Source organism: Anastrepha ludens, chromosome 2 (assembly GCF_028408465.1).
Source record: "Anastrepha ludens isolate Willacy chromosome 2, idAnaLude1.1, whole genome shotgun sequence".
Classification (NCBI taxonomy): Eukaryota; Metazoa; Arthropoda; class Insecta; order Diptera; family Tephritidae; genus Anastrepha; species Anastrepha ludens.
The window spans coordinates 28,222,401-28,239,624 of record NC_071498.1 but is presented as its reverse complement, the minus strand read 5'-3'; the positions used below and the strand labels follow the sequence as shown (position 1 = coordinate 28,239,624).

Here is a 17,224-nt window from a genome sequence, read left to right as displayed (position 1 = left end):
AGTTACGTCAAAATGTTTAAATTTAAGTTATTAATTACTAGCAAATACACGGCGTGCGCTGCTCTACCGCTAAGGCAAAATGCATTTATACGAAATAGCAGTGAGTAACACAGTAGCAAATCAACAGATATCGGGATCGTATAGTAGCTGTATTCTTTTGCGTCCGACCTGCAAAAGAATGTTATGTAATTTAGTGAATTACCTGGACAACAAAATAACCTAATCGAGTTGATATAACCGATCCACTTTGTGTTCAAAGCGCTTAACTATAAGCGACCTCTTTAATAGTGTTCCAAAGGAATAAGGGTAGATTCACACTATGGTGCCGATCACGGTTCGTTCTCGGTCTAGTCTCGGTTCGGTAAAATCTTTCGACATCTACATTTGTGTTCTTACATCGGTCCAGTCGCGATTCATCGTTCGTTGAAAATGAAAATGAAATTGAAAATTTTTTCAATTCTCCAATAGGTTGCTATTGTCGAAAGACTGAACCGAGAACGCAACGTTATTCACACTATCAGTACAAGTCGCGGCAAGTTCGATCACGCTCCAGCAAAATATTCTTCGAACTTGATCGATGCTGGAGTGTGACTGTACCGAAACTTGAACAGCACGGATAGTGTGAATACAGTCATTGTTTTTCGTTTGGGAATATTTTACCGGACCGAGACTGGACCGAGAGCGGACCGTGATCGGCATCATAGTGTGAATCCGGCCTAACAGATCAAGTCAAAATGGCTGCACTTGGATTACGAATGACAACCGGCGAATTCAAAATACTTAGTTACGCAGACGACGCAGTTCTTATTGCTGAGAATGAAGGCGACCTACAGGAACTTAGCTTCAAATTTGAGCAAGTTGCGGTTGAAATGACAACACTGAGCGTAATAGCGTGATACACCAAAAGGCAAACGAAGAAATAAGAAACATTTGCAACATAGCGGAAATAACAAGATGAGTCCGAACTCAAAGAAAGGCAAGTCCAAAGAATGCCAAATGGACGCCTGGCGAAGATAGCATTTGATGGTAAAGTTAATCCACGCAGACCACCCGGAAAGCCGCCAAAACGCTTGCATGAGTGCTGGATGTCGGGATCTGCGGATTCGCAAAACTAAACATGCCATATAACAAAATATATATTTATAAATGCATATATTGGTTTGGGGAATTTTTTTTTTACTTTACAACAATTTGTTTGCTGTTTGGCAAAGGGTAAGTATTCATTCGATAGAACTCTTTCATAGAAAATGAACTGATAAACAAATATCTACCAAAGGCAAGGGAAATATCATTACCTCTCACAGAAAAACATTTATCACCAATATATTTAAAAATACTAAAAAATAATAATATGTTACATAAAAATAGTAAAGCAATATATTATCATAGGCGATACAATACTTAAAACTTCAACGATGAAAATTTAGTTTATAACATTGATCAATTTATAGCCAAATAAATTATAGAAGTTTAATATACGTTATCTCCTTTTTAAGCCCTTTTTGGGAGAATATAAATAAGTTTTAAAATTATGCCAAAGACATTCCAAATAATAATGATAACCTATTGTATAATCAAAAGAAAAATAAGTTTTAAACTCCTAGATAAATACGAATGTATGTTAGGATAATGCTAAGTAATCTAATTTTATCATAACTTTGTAAACTCCTATGTTAAAATGATTTTGGGCAATAAATGAAATGAACTCTTTCTACTCTACAAAACTAATATATGTTAATTGTATTTTTGAGTTATTTAATTTTTTATTAGTTTTTCGGCTTAGAAATGGAATACCCAAATCAACATTTTCGACACCTGCTCTTCTTTGCTTTTCATCGAGGTCAAAAAGCTGCCGAAGTAGCCCGGAACATTGGGGACGTGTATGGAGAAGGTGTTATAGGCGAGTCTACAGCACGGAAATGGTTTACAAAATTCCAAATCGGCGACTTTGACGTCGATGACTCATTCCGCAGCGGAAGGCCTTCTGAATTTGATTTCTTCATCCAAAGAAGACAATGAAAAGTGTTTGGTGGGACTGGAAAGGCAGAGTGCACTGGGACTATTCGACTGAAACGACCTGATCGACAAGGTAAAATCATTTCCAAGAGCTCGAATGGGAGGTTCTTCAACATCCGCCGTATTCTCCGTGCAAAAACCGATTAGCATATTTTCCGCTCCCTGTCAAACCATATGAAGGGCGTTCGATGACAAAGAGGTCCTTAAAAACTGTCTCAACAACTTCTTTGACTCCAGATAATGATAATGCTTTGAGAGCATTCGGGAGAATTACTCTTCGTAAAATTTGTGTGATTGGTTTGTTTACACTTTTTTGTCTAAAATTCAAGTATGAGAGAGTTTAACTGGATTGCCACTTCTACACTATTGAATGTGTGAATATTACAATATTCTATCAAGCAAAACGTGTTGAAAAGTTTTGAATTTCAACATTTTTCTAAGTAAAGTTGCCACCTCGCTAAAAAATTAAAACTTTTATTATTAAAATGCCAGTGATGTGCCAATTGAAAATTACATATGCAAAGGGAAATAAAAGCAAAAAATCATGAAATTGAATGGATCACGTGGATTTCTGGAGAAGCTAGTCGGCAATATAAAAATAAAATATAAAATAAATTATAAAAAAAAAATTGCTACATTGACACGCACGTTTGTAGCGTTCAACGGTGCACCAGTAGGAGAACCACATTCATACATACAAACTTGTGTTGCTTGAACTTTGCGGATTCTCTTTTGCATTTGCCCGTCGGGTTCACACACGGCAACTCCATTGTTTGCAATTGCTGTAGTTTTTAGCCCACAGCCAACAAAAACATTGAAAAGAACGAGAACACAAAGTGTTTCTTATCTCGTCTCCCCTTTTTCCACAAGTTGCAAGTTAATGCAACAAAAGTTTCTCTGTATGATTGCGGTCTACACGGATTTTCAAAACAGTTGTGGCAAATGGGAAATATAGGTTCGAGCTTTTTAGACATGGGTTTATTTCGACTGCAGCCGTAGTTCGTAAAATTACAGGCACTGTTTGTCGGAAGTGTTACGTCAGCAACGATTGCATCCTTTGTCCAAGTTTAGTAGTTTGCCCAAGTTTAGTAGGGGAGGGTGAACCTTCATGCATAGAAAAACCGAATTGTGTGGGATAACCATAGATTTCATTAGCATATGAGCTCAATGAAATTCCATCTGTCAGCTCGGAAATTGTTTACTTCTTCTAGGTTAAGATTTTTGTCTTCGAAAGATTACTGATAAATTCCGACCACTCGGAGTCGGTATGCACATTACCATTTCCCATTTGCCACAACTGCTTTGAAAATCCTTCTACACCGCATTTATACAGGGCAAATTTTGTTGCATCAACAATATATTAACAGTTAGATCACCATTTTTTATGATTTGTAACATAAATGCACCACGGCTTTGCAATGGAACTCACAGTTGCTCAGCGGACATGGCTGTTTTCAGGAATACCTGCACCGTTTTAAGCTGGCAGACAGCCCTTTCTGTCCAAACTGCCCGGACAGTCTCTGACGAACCGACACCAAGCGTGAAACACCAAGAGTGAAACACTCAATACAGTATCATACAGAAGACAAGACGGTAGTGAATTAAGATAACACTACTGCAAGCTTTCCGATGCCTCCTTTACTTTGGACCACCTATAAACCTAGTGGGAGTAGTTGAGACTATCGACGGTGTATAGCCTTCATACGCCTACAGGAGAGGAACCTGGATGCGGGTACCTGTTGTATCTGCGGACATAAACGCGGCTCTACCCAGAAGTTATACTTTTGTGGTCCCAGGGTAGAACTAAGCGAGGTGGAGGATTGTTATAGTATTAGTGGGAGCGTGCCCCACATACCATTGGTGTGACGGCACCTTTGAGATGTTTCTGACATTTTGATTTCAACCTCCTTAAAAAAAAAAAAAAAAAAAATTAAACTGGATTTACTGTAAAAAGAGTGTATGGAAAATGTTATTGAAGCAACTATTTTGAAAGCGAAATGCAAAGGCGTACATGTTCTTATTCAAAGAATGCCACTGTTTCCAAATGATTTACCATTCAATTGCAAAGGTATTTATTTGCCATTCGCCTTGCCTATGCAATAACAATCAATAAATCGCAAGGCCAATCATTACACGTTTGTGGAATTAGTTTGCGAGAACCAGTATTCTCGCTGGGCAGCTTTGTGGAGCATTTAGAGTTATAAAGTCATATGCTTTATACTCGTATATAGATATGTATGTATGAACATATAAATGTAATGCAATAACGGTGAGAGAAAAACAAAAAGTGTAGTTTATAAGAAAGCATTACAATAAAGGGCAAAAAGTCTGAAAATTCATTTACATAAGAGAGTTTTTGTATAATTAATAAACGTAAGCTACAATAGAAGTGATTAAGTAAGGCGGCACATAAAATATTAAAAAATAGGTATCAAGCATAGTGGAGTTAACACCAATGTAGATATAAATTTAATAAAATAACGTATTACAAGATTTATACCATCCCACACACCTAAAATTTTACTAAAGATATGTTTACATTCGGCAGCCAATTAAGGTACGGCAACGTCAGCCGGATCCATTAGTAGTATGTTTACCAAATATTTTATTTAGAATTAGAAAAAAAAGTGTTTACCCAAGTACGGCAGCCGCCGTAGCCGAATGAGTTGGTGTGTGCCTACCATTCGGGAGTGCATAGGTTCGCATCTTCGTGCATGAAACACCAAAAAGATAGCAAACGTTTGTTCTAATAGCGGTCGCCCCTCGACAGACAATGGCAAACCTCCGAGTGCAGTTCTGACATAATTCAAGGTGAAGTCCAAAATAAACCAGACTGGTGTCACAAAAATGTGTTTGATGGCGCAATCTTTTTAATGAGTTAGTGCGTTGGAAGCTACATCTCTAGCTGACTTCCACTGAAAGCTTGGTGACATTCGGTTCAATACAAGCGAAGTTGTTGCGTCTAAAGTGTCAGTATGTTTGCGCCATCGGTACAAAAATGAGTTGGAACAAAAAGCTAATATAATAAAATCGGTAAAACGTTTACCGAAGCATTTGAATTGATAAAACAAGTTTATGGCGATGATTGTTTATATCGTACCAGAGTTTATGAGTGGCATACACGTTTCAGAGATGACAACGAGCATACGTTCGAAAAAAGTGTAGTTTAAGCTCCGAAAGCTCCATCGAAATTCTTCGTAAATTTATCAAAAATGAACCGAAATCATCGTTGAAATTCATGAAATCGAAGTTGAATATCTCCAAAACATCGATTTATCGCATTTTAACTGATCATTTGGACTTAAGAAAGGTCTGTGCACGATTCATTCCGCACTGAGGACCAAAAATTGCTCAAAATACAACATTCGAAAGGCCTCATTAAACAGGCGCGAAAAGACGAGAACTTCCTCTACAACATTGTAACTGGTGATGAAACCAGAAAAAGCCACCACCCAAAAAATCGCGTTGGAGAAGTCAAAAATCAAGTCGTTGCTAATTTGTTTTTACGATTCCAAGGGAATAGTCCACAAGAAGTTCGTGCCAACGGGTCAAACCGTCAATGCAATTTTCTATCTTGGCATTTTGAAGCGTTTATTGCATCGCATTCGTCGAATTCACACTGAATACCGCGAATGAGGAAGCTGGCGCTTATTGCATGATAATGCATCATCTCATCGATCTACTCTTGTGACTTATTTTTTGACTAGAAATCGCATTTTAACCATCAATTACTCATCGTATTCACCTGATAAGGCTTCCTGTGAATTTTATCTATTGGGAAAATTGCATTTGGCCAACGAAAGAAAAACGTTTTACGCCCGTATAGACCATCCAAAAGCTTGTACCGACATCCTGAAGGACATTCCGGTCAATGACCTGAAACACTCCTTCGAAAAGCTTTTAGATCGCACAAAACAGTGCATCGAGGCCAGAGGGGACTATTTTGAATAAATAAACACGAAGTTATCAGAACAAACCTCCTGTCGTTTATATTTTAGCTCAGTCTTGTTTATTTTGGACTTCATCTTGTAAACCATTTGCCCTTCGGAGTCGGCTAAAAATTGTAGGTGCTCAAGCAGAAGTTCGGGCAAACACCTAACAGAAGTGTACGTGCCAATTTTTTGTTTTTTTTTAACAAGTAAGAACAGCTACTGCGAGAACATACTCTGAAAATACTGCGCAAATCAGAAGCGAGAATAAAGGTAGTTTAGGCGAAGTTCTGGACAAAATGAAAAATGGTAAAGCTCCTGCTGAAGACAATATATGTACGTGCAGAGCTTTTGAAAACCTTGATATTGAAGGTAAGATGGAACTGCACACTCCAAAATCGTGGTTTTGCGACGCAATAACACCAATTCATAAAAAAGGTGACAAACTTGCGTGGGAGAACTATTGCGGAATTACCCTACTGAACGAGAGAAGATTGGGATAATTGGGTAATGAACAATAGAAGTGGAATCAGTATCTATACTGATGGTTCCAAGCTAAATGAACAAGTAGGCGGAGGCCTTCACTCTGAGGAAATGAGTGCCAACATTTCATTTCGGCTACCGGATTCCTGTAGTTTATTTCAAGCTGAAATTCTGGCTATCAGGGAAGGCCTGTTGGCTCTAAGAAAAGTGTTCTCACCACAAGAGAAATAAATATATATTGATAGCCCTGAAAGCATTACAATCGCCTAACATTAACTCGAAGACAGTAAAAGAATTTATCGACGTTTTGACAGAACTATCACAGTACTTTGTAATAAACCTGCTCTGGGTGCCGGGTTATATAGACATGGAAGGCAACTGCAAAGCAGATGTACTGGCGAAATTGGGTACCACATTACCGATTCAACCAGACAAAGCGAACATACCTATACCCTTAGGACCTTTTAAGATGCTTATAGGCAAACACACTATCAGAGCTGTCAACGGATTACGGACTCAGTCCTGACCTGTGCAACAAGTAGAATGACGTGGCCTGAATGGAACATGGGCTGCACAAACCGACTGTTGAAACTGAACAGGAAGGACATGATAAATCTTTTTGGGGTCCTAACAGGGCCCTGTCTGATTAGCTGGCATGCCAGTAGATTGGGAGCACTCTATAAGGACTATTGCAGAAGCTGTAACGACACTGAAGAAGAAGACTCTATAGAACACTTTCTATGCGAGTGCATGGCTTTGGATAGCAGAAGTTTCAATATTTTAGAAAAAAGTTCCTTGAATAACTTGGTAGAAGTAGCTAATTTAAAAATAACAAGCCTTGGTAGATATATCAAAGCCACAGGTTGGTTCAATGAGAAAATGTAGAGTGAGGAGAGGGGATAGCCCTAGGTGTGTCAATTGACAACTAATATACCTGCCTACCTAGCCTACTGAACTGAAGAATCAGGTCTTGGGCGAGTATCATAGAAAAAGACCTACGAACGCTCGAAGTAACCAACTGGAAATACCTAGCAAGAGACAAAGAGGCCTGGAGGAATACCCCAGAAAAGGCTAAAACCCATCCTGGATTGTAACGATAATTGACAATGTTGGTGATGCTTTACCCAATTTGCTAACTAATACGACAAATCCCCCTCTTTTAGAAAGACAGTAGAATAAACCAAATAAAAAATAACTCTTGGGCGGTGAAATACTTACTTATCTGTGCAATCGATCGGCTCTAATTCTTTTTGAACTTTATCCTCGATTGGGGAGGTATTATTGATTGCTGCGTCTGAAAATAATTTAAAGCGGCAATTAATAAAACTCGATTAATAAAAAATTTATAAAAATATGTAGAATAATAAATATGTATGATAGAATAATAAATATATATTCAATTGAGTTCAATGACATATTCTGCGTGTAAATTTACATACTATGCCATTTGCTTTTGCCATGCTTGACCGCGTTCATACAAAGAAATTTTTGTCGGCGCAGCTTTGTTAATTTTCTTTTGGTGTTGCACGTCATGTTGACACACGGCAGTTCGGTTGCTTGTAATTGTTTTTATTTTTGGTCTGCAACAACATTGAGAAGAACAAGAACTCAAAGCATGCTGCCCGAGTACGCGCGACTCGGTACCCTTGCACTTCATTCATCGCTCTTCCGCCACCACCTGAGTTGCCGTAACAAAAGTTTGACTGTATGAACACGTTCTTCATGATTATGATAAGTAAATGTTACTATATTTAGTATTGGCTTATTGACTTAAGGGTGAATTCGCTATAGGAGGCAATCAAATGCGTGCTGACGATCACCTTTCATTTCATAAACATCAAATTTCGAATTCAATGGTAATTCTAGTGCTGAATGAGTTGTTCGACCGCCTTTCAACAAACTAGCGGAAATTTCGGATGGAATGTATAAGAAAATGATTTTTTAATTTTATTTTACTAATTTCTTAAAACTAACTAAAAAAATTTAAGTGGTCCATATGGCGGTTTATATTTGAAAATTCAGGAAAAAAATAACAAAAAAGAATGTTTTCGGTATTTCATTCGAAAGACAAAACATTTTCATTTTTTATAGAACACAACTTCATTAATGTGGCTGCCTCGGCCTATTCCCAGTAGCGCATCTTTTTAACCCAGTTTTCCTAGACCTTGGTGACGGTTTCTGGCTCTATCTCACGAATGTTTTGCCCGATATTCACCTTAAGATCCTAAATAGTTAAAGGATTATTCGGATCACGTCGCCAATTGACATCACCAAGACGGCTAATAACACCGAACTTGATGCGCCAAAGAGCGATTGCAGCAGGGGCTGTGTGGCATGTCGCGCCATCCTGCTGAAACCAAAAATCATCCAAGCAACAAACTTTACTACCACTCTGTAGCGCTGGAGTTTCCCACAGCATTTTAAAAGAAAATTGCTCAATGATGCCACCACTCCAAAACCCGCACTTTTACTCTCTTAGAAGTGCTCAGTATAAACTAGAGCTCTTGATTTTGTTCACACATTTTCGAATAGCCCGGGCGTATGAGCAACGGGTAACCACAAACCTGTTCTGTTCGACGTTCATAACAAGAAAATGTTCGACTTAGGTAAGGAGACTTCAATGGTTTCTGAGTTATGGCTATTTTAGTAGCGACGCATACCCCTGTTCCCTACAATACAGAGCAACTCGCGCTATTCGTACTGTATGAAGCCGCTCGCGTGCAGCTTCGTGCACGTTTACTCGCTTCGGACGTTATCCAGTATAAATTTCAAATTTCAAATACAGTAGGTTCCGTTTTTATGCGGCTTTTTTTTTGGTTTTGAAATAGTGCGGCTTTTATTTAAATTACAAAATGCATGTCGACCTATCGGGAATTGTACATATAAACAAGAATCTAAACCAGCTAAGCAAAAACTCATCACAGATTACATCAGAAATGCTAACCCTACAAGTATGGAACCGCCTGCATCACCATCCAGATCAGACGTGCACATTTCCTAAAGTGACGAAAGTGATTTTACGCCAAATCCTAAACGAACGCGCAACATGTGGGTATTGTCTGATTCTATTCCTGACTTAAATTTATTTTTCGATTCTGACGTTTCTTAAATAAAGATATAATTTTCAAAAATACAATATTTTGTTTATGCGATTTTATTTAATTATTTCAGATTCATGCGGTCTATGGAACATATCTATAGTTATAATATGGGACTAGTGCCCTTTTTTATGCGATTTTATTACATTATTTCAGATTTATGCGGTTTTAGCATTTGAAACGTATCTATAGTTTTACTATAGAACTAGTAGCTTTTTTTATGCTGTTTCTTGCGGAACGTATCTACCGCATAAAAACAGAACCTACTGTACTTTTAAATAATAACCGAAATGAAGTAAAAAGTAACTGGGTTAAAGGCCTCTATCAGTCTTTTAACGTGTCCAAAACCTTATAACAGTTATGATCCCTGATTTTTATATTATAAAAGTAGTCGCCCACCCGTTGCACCTTACAGCTGATATGGGTATCAATCCTTTTGCATGCCTGTTCGAATATTTATGTACATTACTGTATATTTAAACAGAATTTTAAATAAATTTAAATATGTTTGTGTATAAGTAAATGCATAATTGATGGGTTTGAATTAAAAATTACAATAATTAAAATTAATTAAAAAAAATTATTTAAGGAAAGGAATATGAAAAAAGTTGTGAAACACTAAGAATTAGTCCCATAAAAAACTCTTTTTTATGATGTAATCGTCAATAAAATGTAATTAAAATGGATCCAGTTTTATATTTTGTCTTTGTAAGCCTTTAAACTTCTTAAATTTTAATCGATGATTAAAAAATTTGTGACCCAAGGAGCATCCCAGAATATTGGACTCAGTGAAAAATTTTAATTTAAATGAAATACATACAAAGAAATACAAATCTCTTGAGTTTACACTTTTTAAGGGGATGTACAAGACCCGCATGCAAAAATAGTTATAGATTGTCGCTTAGGAGGGCATTAATGTGTGCCTAGTCTAAGGTGCACTGCAAGCGCTCTGAAAGATCTTTTTGCAGAAGATATACACAGCATTCCTTATTAGGTAGACAGGTTTTTAAGGGGTTAGGGGTAGTCATTTATTTGCATTTTCTTGAAGTATAATATCTTAAAAATATTGTGTGAAAATTTGAAATGAATCCCATAAATATTTTTCGAGTTATTCAACAATTAACAAAGGGCGCTCGGACGCTCCGGACGATAACACTCGAGAAGGTAGAATGCTACGTAGGCTACAGCAAATCGATATTTTTGAAGCAGCTGAAGAACTATTATTAGTCCCCAGAATAGATGACACAGTGTAAGTAATTAAATAATTCGTTTACCTCTACACAAATCGAAAGCAAAACTTTAAATGCGTTTTTCTCAAAACTATATTTTTTGAACTGGTGATCAATGTTACTTAAAAACCGCTTGGTAGATTTCAATAAAATGTATACGGAGGATTTTTTTTTCAAAATTTCGATTTTTTTTATTAATTGATTGTCGATTTTTTCTCGAAAATCTGAAAAATATTTCCTGAGGCCGCCATTTTGTACAAGATTATCCATTCATAAAACTAATTTCTCTTGTCCGATTGATGTTAGATGAATCTCCAAGGACTTGTGATGATCACCGCAAGGGACTTCTGGAAAAACGGGATCCCCAGAAACAGCGATAACTTTTACAATTTTTTTTTTTTTTTGAAATTTTGCTAAAGTCAAGTCAAAACATGATTTATTAATGCTATGTTTTTATTTTTAGCAAAAAAAATTATTGAAAATCATCATTTTTTCGAGCTTCTGATTAGCTCTAACCCCTAACCCCTTAAATGTCTTCATCTGAGCTCGGCGAAAGCAAACTAATTTCAAACTCGCTCGCAGAACATTCCCTGGTTTGCTTTATGCATTACGTTTTACCACCACTTTTTTTGTTTCTTTTATAAAATGGGTCCCTTCTTTCGTTCTCTTTTTGGTGCTCTCTCCAAAGATGCTTTGTGCATAGATTTTATTAGTACCATCGGAACTGAGGTACTAATAAAATCTCTGTACAAAGCATCTTTGGAGAAAACTGAGGTACTAATAAAATCTCTGTACAAAGCATCTTAGCCTCTGGAACTGGCAGGTCGTTTTAGTTTAGACGGTGGTGCGATCTCTTAAGATGTAATTAACTTTTTCGTAGCTGCACTACTGTGCTGGCGAGTGGTTCTTCTAAGTTTGTTTCTCCTCTGGATTGCATGGGTTTTCTTCCAGATGACTCTCTCTTTCTGCATGTACTCTCATCTTTTACCCTTTAAGGGCCTCCTTCATAATTTCTGCTCATAACACACAAAATTTAATATCTAACTTTTAAATCGTTCGATTTCCAAAGCACTCACTAAAATAATTGCAACGCTCCGCTCGAATGATTTATCCACAAAGACGCAAATACGCGCACATGCAATATTGCGGCACCGATTTTTGGTGGTATATAACATTATCCTCCCATATCGCAATACCAACTTTGCCACGAGAATGCTATTATCAATTCCGACATGATCACGAAATTCTCTCGCAATTTGGAACTTCAAGAGGTTGGCATCACTGATTCCGAGTGAAACGTTCTTTTGGCGGGTTTTCGTGAAATTATTATACGAACATTTTGTGTATCGGGAGAAGCAATACAATAGGGGATTTTTGTAGCAGAAATAAATAAAATGGGTTATATTTATTTTTCAGGTTTGGTTGAATCATAAAAGCTACGTAAAACGGAAATTAAAACAAAGCTGAGTCCAAAGCCACTGGTCATTTTCCTCCAGTTGCTCTGTTCGCTCTCTGTTTTCGCTCTGTATGGCATCACAATTGATGAAATGCATTCTTTGTCTAAGTGGGGCCTCGCTTGAGCAGCCATTTACTCTCACCTAACCTAACCAGAAGAACTGGAGGAGTAAGCAATCACATACACACGTTCAATGATATGGAGGAAGTAGTCATAAAGATTTGCGAATTGGAGACATCCCACATCCGGACATGCAAAGAACGAAAACTATTGGTGCAAAATTGCTAGTGAAAATATTGCAGATTCTCCACCTGAAACTCCCCACGAAAGATATTATTGTTCCCTGATAGCTGTAACAGTATATGTACCCAGCGGCAGCCTAATGCAGGTAGTAGATATTACACGATCTCTTCTGCAAAAGCAGATAACGTCACTGGAGAAATTTAGAAAGATTTAATGGAGGTTTCTAATAGAGTAGAGCAAAAAGTGGAGGAAATCGCCAAAAGCCTTGATGCACTTAAGTAGAAATCTTTCAAGCTTTCAGAACTTCCTTCCACCGGTTAATAAAATGGTGTAACCAGCGACGGTTGCAGTAGATAACGGGCACTACCTATTTGATGTGGAATATCAATTATTGTTTTCTTTTTTTAATTACTTTTTAAAACAACAAAAGTCCAGATAGTTCGTTTTCATTCTCCGCAAGTTCTCTCAAAGTATTCCTTCGCATGAGTGTATTCTTCTTCTTCTTGATTGGCGGAACAACCGCTTAAGCGATTGACCGAGTTTGACAAAGCGAGCCAATCGTTTCTTTCTCATGCTAACCAGCGCTAGCTGGACACACTAAGTGAACACAAGTCCTGCCCCACCTAATATTTCCAACGCAGAAGCGGTCTTCCTCTTCCTCTACTACCACCAGCTGCGAAACAATTGTATCCATTCGGACGACAATGCCCAGCCAAAGAAGCATTTTGTGCTCGCATATCTGGAAATACTAATAATTGAATACACTTTTGATAAAAAAATTTAAATTACAATAATCAATTAAAATATTAAATAAAGTTTAATTTACCAGTATTGTGTTGCTGCTGTAGTAGACTTCCGGTTATAAAAAGGGAATTTTTATTCAGCGAGTGGAATTACTCTAAAAAAAGTATCATCAAGACGCATAGTAGTATCCGGAAATCGTGTTCTAAAAATTCCATTTTGCTGCTCTTTTTTCTTCATTACTCATTTTCAGTTTAAACCATTCCGGGCGCAACATCTCCTTCAATCCAGTCAAACATCTTGTCAACATTACGGGCACTGTTAGTTGCATCATTCGACAACTTGGTCCTTCCAGACACCTTACTGGTATCGATCCCCTGGCAGAAATCGCAGAGTACCTGCTATGAGGCCTAGTTTTATTACGTCTGGTTTATGATTTGGCCCTAAAACATCGTATACCACATCCAGTATGTTTTTGAGCAAACGTTTTTTATATAACTGCGAAATAAAATATTAGTTGGATATCTTTATTTTATTACAACAACTTACGCTTTATCATCCAAACTGAAAGGATTCCAGGTGCCCCGTAAAGTTGTACGCTCAATTTTCAAAGATTTTTACTTTCGCCGCAATGGAGCCATTTTATTATTGTAAAGGGTGGTTAAATTTCAAGGGCCGACGTTGAATGTGAACCACACCTAAACGTCAACGACACCGTTGGACTTCTTTCTTTGGGGTTACTTCAAAGAAAAGGTGTACGCCGATAAGCCAGCAACAATTAAAGAGCTAAAGGATGAGATAATTTGGCGCATTAACGGCGTAGAACCTCAATTATGCCTCAGCGTCATCGAAAATTTGGACCATCGGATGGAGGTGTGCCGCCGAAGCCGCGGTGGCCATTTGGCCAATATTTTGTTCCACACGTAATTGAGCCATAGCAATATTATCATAATAAAGAGAAATGACAATGATTTCCTAAAAAAATTGTATTTTATTCAAAATCAATACCGGCCCTTGAAACTTAACCACCCTTTATAAAAAATTAACTTTAAACTCTATTAAAAAATAGTTGCATTTCATGAAAAGATTTGGTAGCGCGGATTCGAATTTAGTTCACATACATACATAGGCGGCAGTCCTAACTTAGGAAACATCGGAATTGATTAGAGCATTTTTCCCGAATTCGTGACCGGAGATTTTTACGACGGGAGCATGAATAACTAGATGCGAAACTGTTTTTTCTTGTTTTCCTGGGTTGAACTCGGGTTCTCCCCGACGTTAAACCTCACACCCCGTTTATCGTCACTAAGCAGCTCCATGCAGCAAGACTTCTCCAAATACTTGTTCTTAAGGCTGGCATTAAACCTAACAGTGGACCCCGAAAACGGCTTCACCCAAATTCCATATCGGTTAGATGCAAGCAGTGCAACGGGTGGTGTCACCTTAAAAGCTGCTCAGTCCTTAATACACATAGGGAGAAGTGCACACGGTTTGTGGCCACACACACAGCGCCTTTAGCCCCCACGGCATATACCTCGCGCAATGCATTCGCGCAACCATTCAACAACACAAATATTATCTCTACGGTTCCACGAAACTGAACCGAGCTGCATTCTAAATGTTGCTGGCGACATTTAAAGAAATTGCCCGGATACTAGTGATTGGCAGTGGACAAAGCTTCAGACCTGTCTAAATACAACTATCAAGACAGCGACGGGATACCTCTTGAGGTCTTTTCTGAATTAACTTCACAACGAGGCTCTCAAGCTCCCGGTCAAGTAGTACGGCAAAATTCTCAGCAAACAATTTCTGTTTTAGTGCTACCGTAGCAATCACCCCTGTAGACATTTGCTAAAGCCTTAAAGGTCCAGGACCAAACATAACTGCAACTACTGGACCGGTTAGGGTATAGACTGACTTTAGAAGACATTCATTGGGACACTCTCACCACCTTCCTAACTCCCGACTACGGTTACCGGGGTCCAACCACCCCCCTATTCGATTGATCTCAATTACGTTCTGGATATTGTAGCAAGTTAAACACTTACTTATCCAAAATCGACCCCGAAATACTCAATATATGTCCGGCACGTGAAGGTACAGAGCTCAGTATTAACCACCTATTCACAGGCACTCTTAAGCCCCCTCACCTAACACTTTTCTCCCTCTGGACCCAACCTGTCGAAACATCATGTTTTCTGGGCCTATCGTTAGATGAGTGAGACGATGACGATGGACTGCTACAACAGCATGCAGAAATGTAGAAATATGATAGTTTTTGAATTTCGTCTATCAGCTGTTTATCTGCCCAGGGAGTTGCAGTGCTGCCAAGTACTCAAACGAGTTCCTGGGTACGCTCTCACATAAAAAAGAGTTTCGCAACCAGTTATCGATGATTAGAGTTCATTCGGAATCAGTGATGGACCTGTTACTCCAGTAGTTATTGATTTCGGTGCTAGTAAATGGATTTGTATGTCAATTAACCAGTTTTATTTCCGAAAAATAATTATGCACTTGGAATTATGTAAAAATATATGTAAATAAATACACTTGCAAAGATGCTGTTGTAACAGCCTAAGCATTTTCCACAAATTTGTGTTCTGACAAAGGTGTGTGTGACAGTCCTTGACCGGATATAAATCCGGGTCGTTCCGGTAGCGCAGAACCGCCTGTCGAGGGAACTAAATACAATTGTAGAAATTTTCTTAATTTGATCCATAAATTTACGACTTACCACATTTTTCCTTGTCGTTGAACAAGTCCTCAATCAGCTTTGGACATTCATTATCGATGGCATAGCAAAATTGTTTGAATTTGGAGAATCCCCCTTTGGCAATGATTTCTATCAAATTGGTTGATTGTTCTTGGAACATATCGATGTCATTAATTGAGTTTGAGTTCAAATCGTCATCACAACTATTTTCTGTTTGGTTTATTTTACACTCGGTACCATCTGTCCCACTATCGTTCACCAGGGGTGAGGTTATGGAGCGATTATCACTTTGGGCATTTTCTCCAATAACACTAGCACTAGACGAGCAGCCTTCCTCACCAACACCACCTTCACCATAACTAGTAACAGTGTTGTTGCTACTACCGCTTCCACTACTAATAGCAGCGCTTAATTTTCTCTTTGTGACGGTCACTGTAGGTGGAGCACTGGACGGCTCTGATGCGAAACAATTTGGCTTCAAAAGCAAATCCTCTTCAGACTGCGATAGCACAGAGTTCTTAACAAGGATCATCAACAGGTCAGTCTCACACAAATCGAGCATTATGCGTTCCTTGTGCCGCAGAAGCAGACAACGAACTTCCTCCTCTTCCTCTTCCCGCGACATTTTATAACAACACTGCGTCTTAAATCACAAAAAAACAAAAAAAAAAAACAGGGCGAAACTCAATCGCAACTGCACAAAACAACTACAAACAACTAATTCACATGCATATGTATACTTGTGTATGCTGTAGTAGTTACGCGTATGTATGTGTTGTAGTTCTCTATACTGAAACTACGTTCAAATTATACAAGCGCTGTTTCATTTCTCATTCGTAATAGTGAATATATAAATAATTAATATTCCTTCCACCTTTGTAAATAGCACTAGAAGCAAAAATTATATACAACAACACTGCTTTGTAAATAGAAATGCGTCTCTAAACAAAGTGAGCACTCCGAGCACAACACTTCCGTTCCGGAGTAACTTGTACACCACACTGACCCAACCACAAAACCACTGTATGTGGATTACGATCCAAAGCAGCACATAAGCAGCCAGAGCAACGAACATCAAGCCATAGGAACATAACAAATGGACTGCAATAACAAAGACTGAAAATCGAAATAAAATAAAATAAAATAAACGAACGCCAACAGAAAGCATAGAAACACCAAACAAAAGAAGAGACTAACAAAATGGTAAACCCCAGTAAAATGCATTTTTACTGAAATATGTGTATGTGTGAGCACAGGGTTTTTCAATAAGGGCGATGCGACATGTAACAAAACAAATGACTTCGGCTGTCGCGTGA

At 38.1% G+C, this 17,224-nt stretch overlaps 1 protein-coding gene across 3 annotated transcripts in view; it reads right to left on the bottom strand.

The window, feature by feature from the left end:
• Window positions 1-16,898, bottom strand: part of LOC128867065 (tight junction protein ZO-1) — a 93,548-nt gene extending 76,650 nt beyond the window's left edge. The window contains exons 1-2 of one of the 3 annotated variants that reach the window (XM_054108169.1): window positions 15,930-16,898; window positions 7,647-7,722 (exon numbers count right to left, since the gene is read on the bottom strand). In XM_054108169.1, coding sequence (XP_053964144.1) covers window positions 7,647-7,722; window positions 15,930-16,533 — 680 coding nt within the window. In that variant the 5' untranslated portion in view covers window positions 16,534-16,898. The remainder of the gene's footprint in view (window positions 1-7,646; window positions 7,723-15,929) is intronic. The other 2 variants (XM_054108162.1, XM_054108202.1) reach the window with 2 other exon arrangements.
• Between the last annotated feature and the right edge of the window lie 326 nt (window positions 16,899-17,224).